The 16176-nt window shown below is 37.2% G+C and overlaps 2 protein-coding genes across 2 annotated transcripts; both read left to right on the top strand.

Moving 5' to 3' along the window:
* The first annotated feature begins 225 nt into the window (after positions 1 to 225).
* Positions 226 to 2567, top strand: LOC133316936 (NADH dehydrogenase [ubiquinone] iron-sulfur protein 7, mitochondrial-like). The gene is made up of 2 exons (XM_061518733.1): positions 226 to 696; positions 1968 to 2567. Exons 1-2 carry the CDS (start codon positions 317 to 319, stop codon positions 2200 to 2202), a joined length of 615 nt encoding a protein of 204 aa, XP_061374717.1. The 5' UTR covers positions 226 to 316; the 3' UTR covers positions 2203 to 2567.
* Positions 2568 to 5907: 3340 nt separating this feature from the next.
* On the top strand, positions 5908 to 11975 carry LOC133316930 (uncharacterized). Its single transcript, XM_061518727.1, has 6 exons — positions 5908 to 6293; positions 6387 to 6667; positions 6874 to 6963; positions 7085 to 7156; positions 7509 to 7628; positions 10694 to 11975. The coding sequence occupies exons 1-6, from the start codon at positions 5999 to 6001 to the stop codon at positions 11798 to 11800; spliced, it is 1965 nt and encodes a 654-aa protein (XP_061374711.1). The 5' UTR covers positions 5908 to 5998; the 3' UTR covers positions 11801 to 11975.
* Positions 11976 to 16176: the final 4201 nt, after the last annotated feature.

Raw genomic sequence — 16176 nt, 5'->3', positions numbered from 1 at the left:
TGAAGAGAGAAAGAGATAGATTAAGGAGGAGAGAGAGTTGACAAAAAAAAATAAAAGTGTGGGTCCTACCTCTTTGTGAGAGTAAAACGATGTAAGTTGTGTAATTTTAAATGATAGACACTTTTCCCAAATTATATTTTTAAAAATTGAGATTTCCTGATAAAAAAAAAAAAAAATTCTCTATCAAACGCCTCTTAAAAGATAAAAAAAAGATAAAAAAGTAAAAGGGTGACCCGGGAATAGCATAGAGCCATAGACCAAAGAGGGAAGGAAGAGGATCAACGCAAAGTCGCAAATTCTCCTATTCTCAACCATCATGGCTCTTGTAAGTCGAAGTGCAACCACCTGGCGCCTCCCTCAACGGTTGGTTTCCGTTTCCCTCCTCTCCTCCGGCGCCGCCACTCCCACTCAATATAATCGACCACCGCCTCCCGCACCATCCTCTCCCGCCGGCATCTCCAAGACTGCGGAATTCGTGATATCGAAGGTGGACGATCTCATGAACTGGGCCCGAAGCGGTTCCATCTGGCCCATGACCTTTGGGCTCGCTTGCTGCGCCGTTGAAATGATGCACACCGGCGCCGCCCGCTACGATCTCGATCGATTCGGCATCATCTTCAGGCCCAGCCCTCGCCAGTCCGATTGCATGATCGTTGCCGGAACCCTCACTAACAAGATGGCCCCTGCTCTTCGCAAGTGCGTTTCAATCCAATTCCCCCCTTTTTTCTAGGGTTTTGCCTTTTCTCAGTTCCATTTATTATTAATTTTTATTTTGCTTATTTTCCAATATTTCTGAGTTCCTTTTATTTTTCTTCTTTTCTGTGATTTGAGGATAGATTTGCTTAATTTGGTACGTCTTGAAATGTGATACTCGATTTTCATAGTTTACTTTTGGTACTACTATATTCCGCTGCCGGTACTGTACGGTTTCTCTATGTGCTTGAATGTTGAAATCATTTTAGTTGACTGATACTGCGTGTCGAAAGAGGTGCTTTACATGGATATTATTGATTGTTTCATATTAAGTGTGAGAGGTGTGAACATTTTGAGCAGACTGAAGAGAGTTTAAGGGGATTTGTTATAGAAAAAGTAGCAAGTGATTCGAAAGAAAACAATTCTAGCTTGATCTTCTCTTCAACTTCTATCTACCGCGGTATAATTAGTAACTTTTTGCTCATTGAACTTTCAGATATGTGTGGTCTTTAAATGAAGATATTTGATGGAAAGTTGGAGTAGTACTGGTGGAAGAAGAGATGAGAGATCATAGATTGAGATGATTTTTACATGTTCTTCAAAGACCCTTAGATGCTTCAATAAAAAACAAAAGGAAGTTTGTTATCAAGAGCATGACATAAAGAAAATAAGAGGTTGTCTGAATTTTATTTGGAGAAAGTAATAAAACAAGATTTAATGAAGTGAGAAATAGATTGATGTGCTGTTTGTCATAGGATGGAGTGGAGGAAAGCAATTAGGATTGTGGGGGTGAAAATTTTCTTTTATTTATTTATTTATTTTTATTGCATGTATATTATTTTTTCTTATTTACTATTTATTTTTCTTCAATTTGATCTTACTTTTATATGGGCTCAAGGCTCATTGACTACCCACCCTAACTAATTTGGGATAAAGGTAATGTTGATGTTGAACTTTCAAATTCACTTGTGGAATTCTGCATTTTTTTTCTAATATAATTGTAAGATTTTTTTAGTGTCTATATTACTCTTTAGAACATGTATTGTAGTGCTGGCAGTTCATCTTCTTGGTGTTGGATTTTTCCACTGTAGATGCAAAGCTAATAATTAATTTTTATGTTCCTTTTTTTTCTTAGTTCCCCCCTGCTTCCCTGAAGTGCGACCTTTACCTTATTAATGTTAATCCTGGTAACTTGTTTTGTGTTCTGTCTTGCACTTAGCCACTAAGTTTATGAAATTTGCATTTTTCTTCTTGATGCTGAAAAAATCTTGCAGGGTTTATGATCAAATGCCCGAGCCTAGGTGGGTTGTCTCTATGGGAAGTTGTGCTAACGGAGGTGGATACTACCACTATTCATACTCTGTTGTTAGAGGATGTGACAGGATTGTTCCTGTTGACATATATGTTCCGGGCTGTCCTCCAACTGCTGAGGCTTTACTATATGGGCTCCTCCAGCTGCAGAAGAAGATCCATAGGCGTAAGGACTTACTCCACTGGTGGACCAAGTGAGGTCAATTAAATTTATTTCTTGGCTGCTTAGCTATGTTATAATAAGCAATTCACAGTGGTTTCCCTTGCTACAATGCGCCCCATGTAAGATGGAGATTGTGTTGACATATTTAGTTCGGTCATTCTGTGCAGCACTTGTGGTGCTTCATGTCATTTGGAAAGTTATTACTGTTGGACTTGATCTGCTCATGAAACACGCGTGTTTGTAATTTGTTAAAGCTTCTGATGTATGTTGTTAAATCTGGGAATAAAGAAGACACCCCATGTTCGACTCATAAGTTACTGTTTTTATGTTTGAACAATTTTCTACTTGCTTATTCTAGATCACTAGTTAGGGTGAATCTATTGAAATGATTTGTTTCGGCTTCTCTTTGTTTTTGGCCCATGAAATAGTGATATATCGTCTTGCTTACTTATTTGAGGAGTAGAACGATCGGAATGAAAAACATTTTGGAAAGGAGGCCGATATGCAATGGGAGAGGAAATACTTTGATTTTCATTCACTGCTGTTTGGTAAAGGGTAGAAATTCAATTTACTTTCACGTTATAGTAGTTGCTATAATTTGTGGGATGGAATGTATATGTGTTGAATTTTACTCAAAACATTTTATATATCTTTCTATCAAGTCTTTTCTTTTTTGCTTCCTGAGAAAAGAAGCCCAGGGAGGAAGTGGCGAATGATAAAAGAAGAGAGCCCTCTGATCGGGAGGTCTGAAAAAGCAGATGCATTTAACATGTTTAAGATTAAAATATAAATAATGCGTCTAATTATATATCATGCATGAGTATTGCTATTTGTAACGATTCCTATTCCACAAAGGGCCGATGACAAATATGTTCGGTAAGATTTTTCCATATGTCATAGGGATTTAGGTTTAGAGCGCTAGAGAACTTTTCATGGGGTGGGCGAGTTGGGTAAGTTTGCAATCTTCGTGGCTTGCATCAGCGAGAGTTTGGAAAGCTCATTATGTACCTTTCTTTTAAGATATTTGATTTTCTCATGTTGCATGAGAATTGAATTCTCATATTATGACTCAACTAGTGGTGGACTCCATATTTATTAAAAAGTAAAAAAGAAAAAAAAAAATTTGCACGTAAATCGAAGGGTCACAACATGAGAATTGAATTCTAATGTAATATGAGGAAATGTTTTCTCTTCTTTTAAATAGGAAAACTATCTCTCTGCAAAAATAGTTTACCTGTTGCATTTATATAAAAGTGATTGGATCCACTTACTCACTTTTTTTTTTTTGGTATCCATCCACTACTAATTTATATAAATCAACGGTTACGATTGATTGAATTATTTTTACTAATTAATTATTAATTATTAAAAATTATAATCGTCAAATTTATAAAAATCAACGATTAATATTGAATGTAAAATTTATAATTCTTATATGGATATAAGAAAATTATGCCATATATATATATATATATATAGAGAGAGAGAGAGAGAGAGAGAGAGAAGTCACATGAGGCTCATCATTAAAGGATAAAAAAAAAGAGTGGATGTAATTTTTGAACTGAGATAACATGAGATAATTACCTCATATGAAATGAGAGTAATATTTTTCATATATATATATATATTGTTATATTAGTTTACATGAATAAATAAAATAAAATAAAAATAAATAGATCTTTTCTCATTTGTTTTATAATAGGTAAAATATGAAATTAGCATGTTTCTAGTGTATATATATATATGGGTTCGCTTTTTCTGCAGTTGTTGCAGATAAGTTATCTGCACTAAGCAGTTACTGTAGATAAGTTATCTGCAGTAAACGCAATACGACGTCGTTTTGAGGCGGAAATCATTATGTTTTTGTAATTTTAATTTATTTCAGGTTATAATAGTCTTTATACTTATAATTTTTTAAGATTTCAATACCATAATGATGTCGTTTTGGGAATAAATGTAGATAACTTATCTTCAGAAACTGCAGAAACATTTTTCCCTATATATATAGGGGAAGGATATTGTGACAACCAAGTTGTGTTACTACCAAGTGACTACCAATCAATCTTACCGTTAGATCGATTATGTTGATCCAACGGTTATATTTATTTTCATCTTTGTATGGTCATGATTTTTCATATTTAAAGTGAAATCATTAAATATGGGAAATCATAACCATACAAAGGTGAAAATAAATATACAGTATTAAATTTGGGAAATCATGACCATACAAAGATGGAAATAAATATAATCGTTGGATCAACATAATCGAACTAACGGTAAGAATGATTGGTAGTCACTTGGTAGTAACACAACTTGGTTGTCACAATATCCTTCCCCATTAAAAATAACATAAAACCCTCAAACCAATTTTTGTTTTACATCAAAGAAACAAGATCAATTTAAAGAAAGATTGAAACTTTTATAATAACCCTATATTTCGTAACAATACATTCATGAACGATATTCCTTTGCTATAGGAAATGATTTCAAACAATTTTTGTATTAATAGATAACTAAAAACTTATTTTTCAAAAGCCCTAAAACAATTTAAGATTTTAATGTATCAATTAAAAATAATTTGAGAAATTTTATAAACTTTCATGTAATAAAACCTAAAAATACAGATTCGAAATTTTCTTAAATACTCCATGAAAACATGCATACTATACATGGTTAGAAACCTCTCATCACGTAGAACAAAAATCTCAAGGTTTCTAAGACCAATTGCAAAAAATTCTAAACGAATTTTTATCATGAACTTTAGGTTCTATATGTAAATTTAGAATTATTTTAATAAATAAATAAAATTTGGGTCTTGTAATCATATATGCATAGCTCTAATACCAAATGAAGAAGATAATTTTTAACTCATTGGTCAAGAGCATGAAAGATAAAATGTTAATGCATGGAGGATTAATATAATATTAGATTTGTGAAGAGTTGTTCCTGAGTAATTTTGAATGTTGGTTAAAAATTATATTATGTTTTATTGATGGAGAAAATTATATTAGATTTTATTTTATTTATTAATATCATTGCATTTCTTTGTTGTTTTTGTATTGACTATTGTAATTTTGAATATTTGTTAAAAATTTATATGATTTTTTAAAATCTTCTAAATTCATATTGTCCTTTCAAATATTATAAATTCTATTAAAATCCTTTAAAATCTAATTTTATGAAATCTTGATTGTAAAGAATGTCTTTTAAAAAAGTCTTTAAAGTCCGTCCAATTATAAATAGTCTTTTAAAAAACTATGAGATTCTTTATCTCAATTTTGTTTTTCAAAATACTAATCCAATAATAATTTCCTTGCAGATCAGATTTGGGTTTTGAACTTATACTTAATGTTATTTTTATTAATCTTATTTTTAATTTTTTCTCACTTAATTTCTCGTGTTTACACATGATGCTTTATTTTCTTTTTCTTGATTTCTCTTGCAAGCCGGTATTACTTTGTTTATTTAATTACATTCTCGTGTGAATTTTTGTTTACATTATTAAAATGATAATAAAGATTATAAATATAAGAACTAAATTAAAATATTATTATGTATAAAAAAATTAAAATATAATTTTATTATAAAAATTAAATTAATTGGTATTTTATTTTTTTTGGTAACAAAATTAATTGGTATTTGATTGATGAGATATTGTGGTGAGGCGAATCTGTGAGACTTGAGTGATTTTTCCAATATATAAAATGACAAGTCACGCCCCGTGGGTGGAGCTAATCCGGTACAAGTATCGAGTGATCGAGTCTTTACCCTACGCTAGGGTTTTTTCTTCTTCATCTTCTTCCCTTATTCTCTTTCCTCGAAACAATTCTCATGGCCGACGAATCTCAATATTCAGTGGGCAACGACGCCACGACACCACCCTCCTTGAAGCGCAAGTACAACGACGATCAACCCCCAACCCACAGACCCACCGGATTCTCCGACACACCGGAGGTGGTGCCGCCACCCTCCTACAACAGCGTCCCTCCCCCCGCCGCCACCGGCATCGAGCTCGCCAAGCAGCGTGCTCAAGAGGTCGCCGCTCGCCTCCTCAGTGGAGCTCCTCCTCTCGACCCCAAGCGACCCAAGGTCGATAACGGCGCTCCCGCCGCTTACGATTCAATCGGTTAGGGTTTTACACTTTCACTTTTCAGCATCACTTTTTTTTTTTTTTTAATTTTTAATTTTTTTTTTTATGAATGTGATGGTTTTGTTGCAGATTTGAAGCCTCAGTACTTAGCTCCTTCGATTTCTCCATCGTACGGGCATCAGGGTCAGGGTGCTAGCAAGAAGATCGATATCCCTAATGGAAGGGTTGGTGTCATCATTGGTAAGGGTGGCGAGACCATCAAGTACCTTCAGTTGCAGTCCGGTGCCAAAATTCAAGTTACTCGTGACATGGACGCTGACCCCAATTCTCTAACTAGGACGGTTGAACTTATGGGTACAGCTGATGCTATTGCTTCTGCTGAGAAGCTCATCAGTGAAGTTTTATCTGAGGTACTAACCTTTTCTTTGAATTGGCATGTGTGCTAGTATGGTAGCTTTGATAATTTAGTCTGATGTCTTTTAAGTCTGTTATGACTCTAGTCAATTGTTTTGGTTATAAACTACAGAGGCCTGCGTTTGTTTTTGGTTATTTATAAGGTGGTTTCGTATTTTTTAAATGATTTTGATCATACGATGTAATGTTGTGTTTTTGAAAGGCTGAATCTGGAGGTTCTGGCATTGTTACTCGTCGACTGACCGGACAAGCTGGGTCTGATGAGTTTGTGATGAAGATCCCAAATAACAAGGTGTGCAGATGATTTATGTAAAAGCATATGCCTTATATAATGTATTAAGTGTTTGCTTTTATTCTCTTTTGGATTTTTTTAACCTTTTTGGGCTGGGATGGTCTGTCACGTGGGTCTTCAGGTTGGTCTTATAATTGGTAAAGGAGGAGAAACAATAAAGAATATGCAAGCTTCGACTGGAGCAAGAATTCAGGTTTGGCGTCTCAATTATTGTTGTCTTCATTTCGTCATGCCTTGGATAATAGATACTGATTTTTTTTTCCCCATTAGCTTTGTGATTACTGCTAATATTATTTTTTGAAAACGATAATGGCTGGCTATGAAGCACCGACTCCGACATGGCGTTTTCGATACGTTCCAAATACGTTCTCGATACGACCATTAATTCGTCGATACGATACAATACATTTCGATACGTTTCCTATATGCGTATCGGAAACGTTGGAAAAAAATTCGGAGTATCGGTGCTTCATAGATGGCTGGCTCTGAAGACGTGGAATTCTCATTTATTATCGCTGTTCACAATGTATAATATATTTTTTCAGGTGATTCCTCTTCATCTTCCCCCTGGTGACACATCCACAGAGAGAACATTAAAAGTTGAAGGGACCCCAGAACAAATTGAGTCTGCGAAACAATTGGTTGATCAAGTCATCAGTGGTGATGTATGTTTAGTACTCTTCATTTTTTTGCTGGATTTGGCCTTGGGTATAGCTTGTTTTGCTTGCCATGTGCCAATTCTAGTTTAGTTTAAAATTTGTTTTTTCAAGTGCACATTGTAGTTTCTATATTTATATGTTTAATCATCATGCAAGATGGTTGAGTTTGATCAAAGTAGTTGAATTTGTGCATTTGCTTACTGATTGATAGATTGTACCATTCTCTTATGATTACTAGAATGGGTCTTTAATAATGTGTTGCAATCTTAAAACTCAAAACTTACCCAATAATTCCTGTAATCATGCTACTTTAAGTTTTGGTCTTTTTTGTGATGATTGCTTATGTTCATCAATTGCAGGGGTTAAAAATCATAATTTTGTATTTGGTAAACTGAGATGGTTGACATATTTTGGCTTGCCTTTATTTAATAATTCATAGCTCCCCCTAATTATAGGGTGTATCATGTCATGCCTGTTACTGTAAAAACTTATGTTCTGCGTGCTTTAGGTTTAACTGCATGTTGAGGTGTAAGGACATGGCAATTTCTTCATGCCTAAGATGTAGTCTCTAGCAAGTGGTATCTATAGTGAGTTTCTGTTATTATATTTTCAGCCGATGCTGAAGACTACACAGTTTTATATCCTTTATTAGTTTTCTGGCTCCATTTATTTTTACTGTGCTGGAAGTTTTTAAGTCTGAGCTATAAATATATGCATGAAATTAGAAGATACGCTAAATTGATAATGTCTATTGTCCTATACTGCTAATCTCTACAGTGCAGTTTCATTCTCTTCTAAGTTGAAATTTGATTAGGGAAACAGGCCACTGTAGTGGTTATCGTTATGGCTTGTAATTTCTTTGTCAAAATCTGTGCTGTATCTAGTTTAATTACGATCTGGATATTATATTGTAGCAACATGCATTGACCGGTATTTTGGTGTATCGTCCCAGTTAATGATGAATTGCCCCGAACTTCTTGTGTCTTTCTGGTTCTTACTTGCTAACTTTCTTCTGTGTGCGCGTAGGCTTCTATGAAATACATAAATACATCTGTAGTCAGTATTGTATACATGTGTATTTATAAAATTGATTGAGGAGAATGGTTGACATATTAATTTAGAATTGGATAGTTCATTTTTGTTAACTAATATACCAAACTTCTGCACGGACTGTTTTATCTGTGGTTAAGTATTGCCCAAACATTGTGCTGTGCTTTAGGTTCTCAGGGGACATCAAGGTTAACCTTCTTATGCCGTTGTTTTTGGTCAAAGTGGATACTTTGGGATTATAGCCTGTTCAACCTTGGTCTTATTTAACTGTTGTATCCTATGACTGATCTTGTTATTGGGACTGTTGTAGGATTAGTTTTTATTGGACCATTAGTGACACCAACATGGAATCCCTTTGTTGGTGTTCCCTCAGCATGCGATGGTATGGTTCTAAATCTCAGTTTTGATATTTATTCGAGGGAAGTAAGTCTACTATTGATGTCTATACATTGCCACAATTGGACTGGATATACACTATCATATTGGCATCCTTTTATACAATACCATTTTTGCCTCTCAGTTCATTGTTTAAAACGCAGTATTTTGTCCTCACGTCTTATGCTGGACTTACATTTGGCATAATAACTTGAAACCTGTCCATTGCTGTTAATTCTATACATTGTCACAATTGGACTGGATATACACTATCATATTGGCATCCTTTTAGACAATACCATTTTTGCCTCTCAGTTCATTGTTTAAAACGCAGTATTTTGTCCTTGCGTCTTATGCTAGACTTACATTTGGCATAATAACTTGAAACCTGTCCATTGTGAAACTCAAATTTTTTTTCTCTATATTATTACTGCTTCCCTTTTTTATGGTCTTCTAGTTGTTACAACTAACAATTATTATATTTACATACTGACATCCTTTCAGACAATGTTATTTGTGCCTGTCAATTCAATGCTATAAAGAACTATTACATGCCTAAAACACTGTTTTGTCCTTGTGTCTTTTGCTGGACTTACATTTGGCATGACAACCTCAAACTTTCCATTCTTAAGGTCATAACCTTTTCCCTATCCTGTTATTTTTGTTCTTTTTCTGGTCTTCTAGTTGTTTAACAGTTATTATGTTATTTAAAAATATTTTTTCTTGTAAAATCTGTTAGCTGTTTTTAATGCCTTCTGGGTTTTACATTTCACGTGTAACATTTTCTTGTCATAGGATGTGCTAGTTCATTTCTACCTCCTTATCATCATGGTGCTTTCTTTTCTTTTTTTCTAGCCTATTCTCTGATTTTGTCAGTCATTATCTTTCTATAATCTTTGTTGAAGTTCTTGCTTCTGCACTCTGTAACTTTATTTTCTTAACTCATCTTTCCTCTTGGATTCCTTTTCAATTCAAATAGTAGCTGGTTATGTGTGCTTTTATTTGATGCTTCCTTTGAGGTTGATCTCTTAGAATTGATGGAGAGAAGGTTGACCGGACAATCTTCTTTGCATTTGGAGCAGAGAGTTGTCGTGACAGTTTGAATGCAACACCCATCTCTTGGTACATGAGGGGATTATATGCGAGAGGGTGTCACATTGTATATTTTGGATTATATTTTATAGTTGCTCTTACTTATGCAGTTAATGTGATAGTCCAAAGGATTGGCTTGTTGAATTACTGTGAATGATTTATAATGTAACAATTGGAATATAAGCACTCCATATTTTGAGATACCATATAGTTGATTGCCTTTTGAGGCAATGAAAATTGTATGCTTGTCTGCTTCTATGGCTTGTGTTTTTCTTTTGTACCCATTCATTTCGAATAGGATGAGGGTGTGCTTCTGCCGGAGTAACTCAGTTATATCCCGAACCAGTACGGTATGTAGGCCTTTATACCCCTTTCTGATCCTGTATGGAATCTGTTAATGTAACATATACCCTTCATCTTGTGTTATTCATATGTGATTTCTAGTGATGTTTTTACTTGTCTTTTTGTTTGTGCATTTATATTGCTGTATGTATTGTCACATCTTGGGTGAGTTCACTTTTTTTTATTTGTGGTTACAATTTTTCATTTTGCAGAATCGTGTTAGAAATTCAGCAATGTCTGGTGGTTATTCTCAGCAAGGTTACCAGGCCCGGCCACCCTCTAGCTGGGTTCCCCCTGTTGCTCCTATGCAACAACCTGGTTATGGCTATGTGCAGCCTGGAGCATACACTGGTCCATCACCCCAGTATAGCATGCCTCAACCGTCATATGCAGGATATCCTCCCCAGTCATCTGGTGGATATTCCACCAATTGGGACCAGTCCACTGCACCTCCCCAGCAGTCTACTCATGCTGGCTATGATTACTATAGTCAACAGCAGCAACAGCAAAATACTGGGGTTCCTGCACCTCCAGCTGATGGGACTGCTTACAGTTATAGTCAACCACCCTCCTCTGGTTATAACCAACCAGGACAGGGCTATGCTCAGGATGGCTATGGTGCATATCATGCTCAACCACAATCTGGGTATGGTCAGCCGCCATCATATGATCAGCAGCAAGGTTATAGCTCAGCCCCCAGCTATGGTACTGGGAGCAACCCGGCACAAGAGGGTCACGCTCCCAACTATGGATCACAGGGGGATTCAACCCAAGTTCTGCCTGTCCAACCTTCAATGTCCCAGCAAGGTTATGGTACTGGCCAACAGCCTAGCCCAAATGCTGCTAACTATCCACCACAAGGTGCTGCTCAGGCAGGCTATGGGGTGCCCCCAACCACCCAAACAGCTTATGGCAATCAACCCCAGGTGCAGTCTGGTTATGGACCTGGTTATGGACCTCCTCAAACTCAAAAGCCTACAGGCACTCCACCTGTTTATGGACAGTCACAGTCACCTAATGCAGCAGGAGGGTATGGTCAATCTGGGTATCCCCCTTCACAGCCCCCACCTTCTGGTTATGGTGGTGCTGTACAACCAGGGTACGGTCCCCCATCATATGGTGCTCCAGCGAGTGGTCAACCTGGTTATGGTCAGGCACCTCCTTCATACAGCAACAGTTCTTATGGTGCTGGCTACCCCCAGCCCCCAGCATATTCTAGTGATGCTAATTCAGGTGGGAGTACTCGTGGAAGCTATGAGGGAACACCTGCACAGACTGTTCAACAGGGTAGTGTTGCTAAAACGTCACCTCAGAGTTGATATTGTAGTTTGTTTATTTTGGATTTTTTGAATCGACGGTTTTATAGTATTTTTATTGTATTAGTGACATCTACATAGCTTTTGCGATGTTTGACATGGACGCATTATTAAACCCTTTATCTTGCCTTAAAATTAGGTGGTAAAATTCCTGTTTTTGTGTGTACGTCACATGGCAGCTTCCAAAAGAAATGAAACAACTTCAAAGCATAAAATGAAAAAACCAAGAAAGTCATAATGCCAAATATGCATTCTACGTTGTCCCTAATTTTGCGCAAAGGAGAGCCACCTCCGGTGGAAGTGCACGGAAAGCAACCTTGGGAGACGAATGATACCATATCTCAGTACCATAAATTTCAGCATACAGATAACATGAATGCGTACTAATGATATGGAAATCATGCCAAACAAAATAAAGCTCGAGTCAAACATTATAAAAAGAAAAGTTACATGGTCAGGGAAAAGGTTGAACAAAACAGTTGGACATCATTCAGGGAAAATAGTCTCTCGTAGTCATCCTAGAAAGAGAAACAATAACCCTACTTTTTCGTCCACATTATGCGAAGGAAACTCAAAAGCAGGCACATCTTATACGCATGAAACCATAGAACAATATGTTTTGAAACAATAACCCTACTTTTGACTACTCCCAAATTGATCCGAACACAAAGATAGCTAAAGTATGTCTTTTCATTTCTGGTCGAGCTATAGCATGCATCACATGAGCAAGGATGCTTTAGGTTTGGACTTGTTATAATCCGAGCGGCAAATGACAAATGAAAAAGATAGCTAATATATGATTGTAGCACTTTGAAGTTTAATGGAGATCTCGGCGATTGGTGAACCATCCGCTGAGGAGGTTGATCTCTTGAAGAGTAGTTTTGACAAAGCTAAAGAAGTGTTAGGGAAGAAACCGATATCTTATAAGGATACACTCTTACAGTTGAATGGGCTGAAAGTTACGGATGACGTCGAGGAAAGGGATTGGTTTGAGGAGTTGGATGTTCATGGTATGGAGGAGGATGTTCAATCAAATGACCAAGATGATCCTTTCTGTCCTACATACAGATTTTCAAAAGAGCTATATAAGGAGAGTTGCAGGCCTTGGAAGCAAGCTGTGATTATCAAGCTCTTGGGAAAAAAGGTTGGTGTAAAGTTTCTGCTGAACAGACTCTTGAAGATGTGGAATCTGTCGGGGACACATGAGTTCATTGATATGGAGAACGATTACTTTTTGTTTCGTTTTGCGGATTTGAATGACTACAACTTTGTTTTGGAGGAAGGGCCTTGGATTGTGGCAGACCATTATGTTTCTGTTCAACGGTGGCGGCCATTATTTGATCCTTACGAGGACAACCTTAAAAAATTAGCTGTTTGGATCCGTATTCCGGGGTTACCTATGGAGTTCTATACCTCCCAACATTTGCGGAACATAGGTGATCTATTTGGGAAAACACTGAAGATTGATAGGAACTCTATACGTAAAAGTGATGCTGGTGATGGGGTTGTTACGGAAAGGGCCAAGTTTGCGCGTATTTGCGTAGAAGTAGATCTCAGTAAAGGCTTCTTGTCTAAATTCAATCTCATTAATAAGGTTTATACGGTAGGGTATGAAGGCCTTCACATGATCTGCTTTGCATGTGGTAAGTATGGGCATAGGCGTGACACTTGTTCTTCGGTTTCAGTGTCAACCGATAGTCATTATCACCAAAAGGATGTTCGTGCAGAGGTTGTTAACAATGGTGTCAGGCGTGAGATGGCAGAAGGTGAAGCTTTTGGTTCTTGGATGATTGTCCAAAGGAGTCAACGGGGAAGGAAGGCAAAAGCTACCATGGAGACTGCCGCAATCAATGCTGCCGCAATCAATGCTACCGCAATCAATGCAGCCGGGAATCAGGGGTCATCCGTTACAACTGGCCAAAGGAGAATTAATGCTCAAGGAATAAATCATTCTGTTTCACGTCCAGCTAAAATCAAGCAGCAGAAACCCGATAATCATGTGGGAATTAAATCGGCTACAATGATTAATGCGAAAAATAACGGTTCTGGAGCTTCAAAGGTGGCGTCTTCAACGGCTGGATCAAGATTTTCAGTTATTTCTGACGAAGTTAATGATAATCATGATGTTAATTATGAGAATATTCAAATCATTAATGATAAGCATGGCCCCTCTAAGGTAACCGCTAGTGCTGATTTGAAAAAGGGTTTAAATAATAAGATTTAGAATTTTCCTCGTGATAAACGTCATCTTTCAGCAGCTATTCTCCCTAGCTCAAATACAGTTACAAATTTGGTGGGACCCTCTATGCCAAATCAAAATCTAAGTGGTTATGGGATCCTTTCTAATCCAGACGCGCTTTGGGCTAGAGTTTTAAAGAGCAAGTATAAAGTTCAGTCTGATTTGGTTCCTAATATTTCTGCTACTCGGAATAGCTCCTCTCTTTGGAAAGCAATTGTTTCGTCTTGGCCTGTGATATTACAGCATTCCAGAATTTTGCTAGGTAATGGAAATTCTACTCATTTTTGGGATGACCCGTGGGTTCCGGGTTGTGGTGCACTCTCATCCTATGCTGCTATTTCTGATCCCTCTCAGATAAATCATCAGCTAATGGTCTCTGATCTTGTCTCATCCTCCGGAAGTTGGATGTGGGGGGCTTTCCAGCATAGTCTTCCCGATCATGTCAATGCTCGTATTAATAACATCCTTCCTCCTTCGGATGTTAATGGTCATGACCGAATTTTGTGGACAAGGACATCTGATGGGAGTTTTTCGCTGAAGTCCGCTTATATGGCCATATCCAGGGGTAACGAGGAATCTACCAATTTACCTTGGAATCGCGTTTGGCAGTGGCATGGACCTGAACGGATTCGTACGTTCCTTTGGCTGTTGTTAGGAGATAAAATTTTGACAAATGAAAGGCGTTGCAGACGGCACATGGCGGGTTCAGATATATGTCATCTGTGCAATTGTTTTACGGAAACTTCCTTACATGCGGTTAGAGATTGTATTGCAGCAAAAAAAGTGTGGGAGATTGCAGTTAAGCGAGAGAGGCTTGGGAGGATTTTTTCTCTCTTAATCTTCAGCAATGGGTGTTGTCCAATATCTCTGAGGATCGTAATTGGTCCAATTTGCCATCATGGCCTCTTCTGTTTGGTATCATTTCCTGTTTCATTTGGCAAGCTAGGAATAAGAAAATTTTTCAGGGATATTCTGTTCCTGCTTATGGCACTTTTAGAGCTGCTATGGTCTATGGTGAAGATTTTTCTTGGTCAGAAAACACGCTTCGGGTTGCTGGTCTTGAGACTAACTCGAATAAAGAGAAATTAGTTTCTTGGGTTTTTCCTTCGGACCCTTGGGTTAAGCTCAATGTGGATGGGTCAAGTATGAATAATGGAGAAGCTTCTGCTTGTGGGGGTGTATTTAGGAATGCTAGTGGAAGGTGGCTTGTTGGCTTTTGTAAAAATCTTGGCTGTGGTAATGTTTTGTTAGCAGAACTTTGGGGTTGTCTCCTTGGGCTTGAGATTGCATGGAGGAAAGGTTTCCGTTTTGTCTGGCTTGAAGGTGATTCCTTAGTAGCCCAGTTTTTCATAAGAGAAGGGTGCAGCTCTCATCATCCAGCTTCTAACTTGGTCTTGCGCATAAGGAATATGCTGGATTGGAATTGGAGGGTTAGAATTTCCCATATTCATAGGGAAGGGAATGGGGTTGCCGATTGGATGGCCTCTTTTGCCTACTCCTTTGATTGGTCTTTACAAGAGTTTGACTCGCCTCCTTCTGGTTGTCGTGACAAACTTGAAAGGGACTATGTAGGAGTAGTTTGGTCTAGGAGGCATTCCTAGTTTCTTTTTTTGTTTTTATGTTTCCTGTTTGCTTTTCAAAATAACTACTTCCCACTCTCCACTACTACAAGGTACAGCCAAAACAAAAAAAGTGAAAAGGCCCATTCATTGAAAAAATGAATAATCTAGTCAATTACAAAAGGCCCAAAATAGTCTCCGATATTCTACGAACCTCTAAGCCCAAATTCATCTGGATCTTAATTTGGTCGCCGAAACAACATTAGGGTTTCCCGCACCAGTATATAACACCCCTTCTTATGGAGTTAGGCAATCACACTCACTTAACACTGAAGTTTAGGATCACAGTTCAGTTTCCCCCTTCTTCCTTCAAGTTGAGCCATTTTTTTGGTGTTATTATAGGTATATGTTATGTAAGTAATCATAGGAATTATGATAATGATCGGTTAGAAAAAAAAGAGAGTTGAATAAGGGAAGGCTCTATAATAAGAGTCAACAGCAGGGGCTTATTCTATGGCCACTTGACTGCCGCTTAGAGCCAAAATGAAAACACCAGATGAAGATCCTTGAAATCAAACTCC

The sequence above is a fragment of the Gastrolobium bilobum genome, unplaced genomic scaffold, assembly GCF_033153095.1.
Source record: "Gastrolobium bilobum isolate Gb01-03AN ecotype WA unplaced genomic scaffold, APGP_CSIRO_Gbil_v1 utg15090, whole genome shotgun sequence".
NCBI lineage: Eukaryota > Viridiplantae > Streptophyta > Magnoliopsida > Fabales > Fabaceae > Gastrolobium > Gastrolobium bilobum.
The sequence above is the reverse complement of the archived record's forward strand: the minus strand, read 5'-3'. Positions and strand labels throughout refer to the sequence as shown.

What these genes read in the sequence shown, in the direction of transcription:
- LOC133316930 (XM_061518727.1), top strand. Translation starts at nt 5,999, where the DNA reads ATGGCCGACGAATCTCAATATTCAGTGGGCAACGACGCCACGACACCA. An exon ending in TCAGTGAAGTTTTATCTGAG is followed by an intron (nt 6,668 to 6,873) that starts GTACTAACCTTT and finishes TGTTTTTGAAAG; the next exon opens with GCTGAATCTGGAGGTTCTGG. An exon ending in CGACTGGAGCAAGAATTCAG is followed by an intron (nt 7,157 to 7,508) that starts GTTTGGCGTCTC and finishes ATATTTTTTCAG; the next exon opens with GTGATTCCTCTTCATCTTCC.
- LOC133316936 (XM_061518733.1), top strand. Translation starts at nt 317, where the DNA reads ATGGCTCTTGTAAGTCGAAGTGCAACCACCTGGCGCCTCCCTCAACGG. An exon ending in ATGGCCCCTGCTCTTCGCAA is followed by an intron (nt 697 to 1,967) that starts GTGCGTTTCAAT and finishes AAAATCTTGCAG; the next exon opens with GGTTTATGATCAAATGCCCG.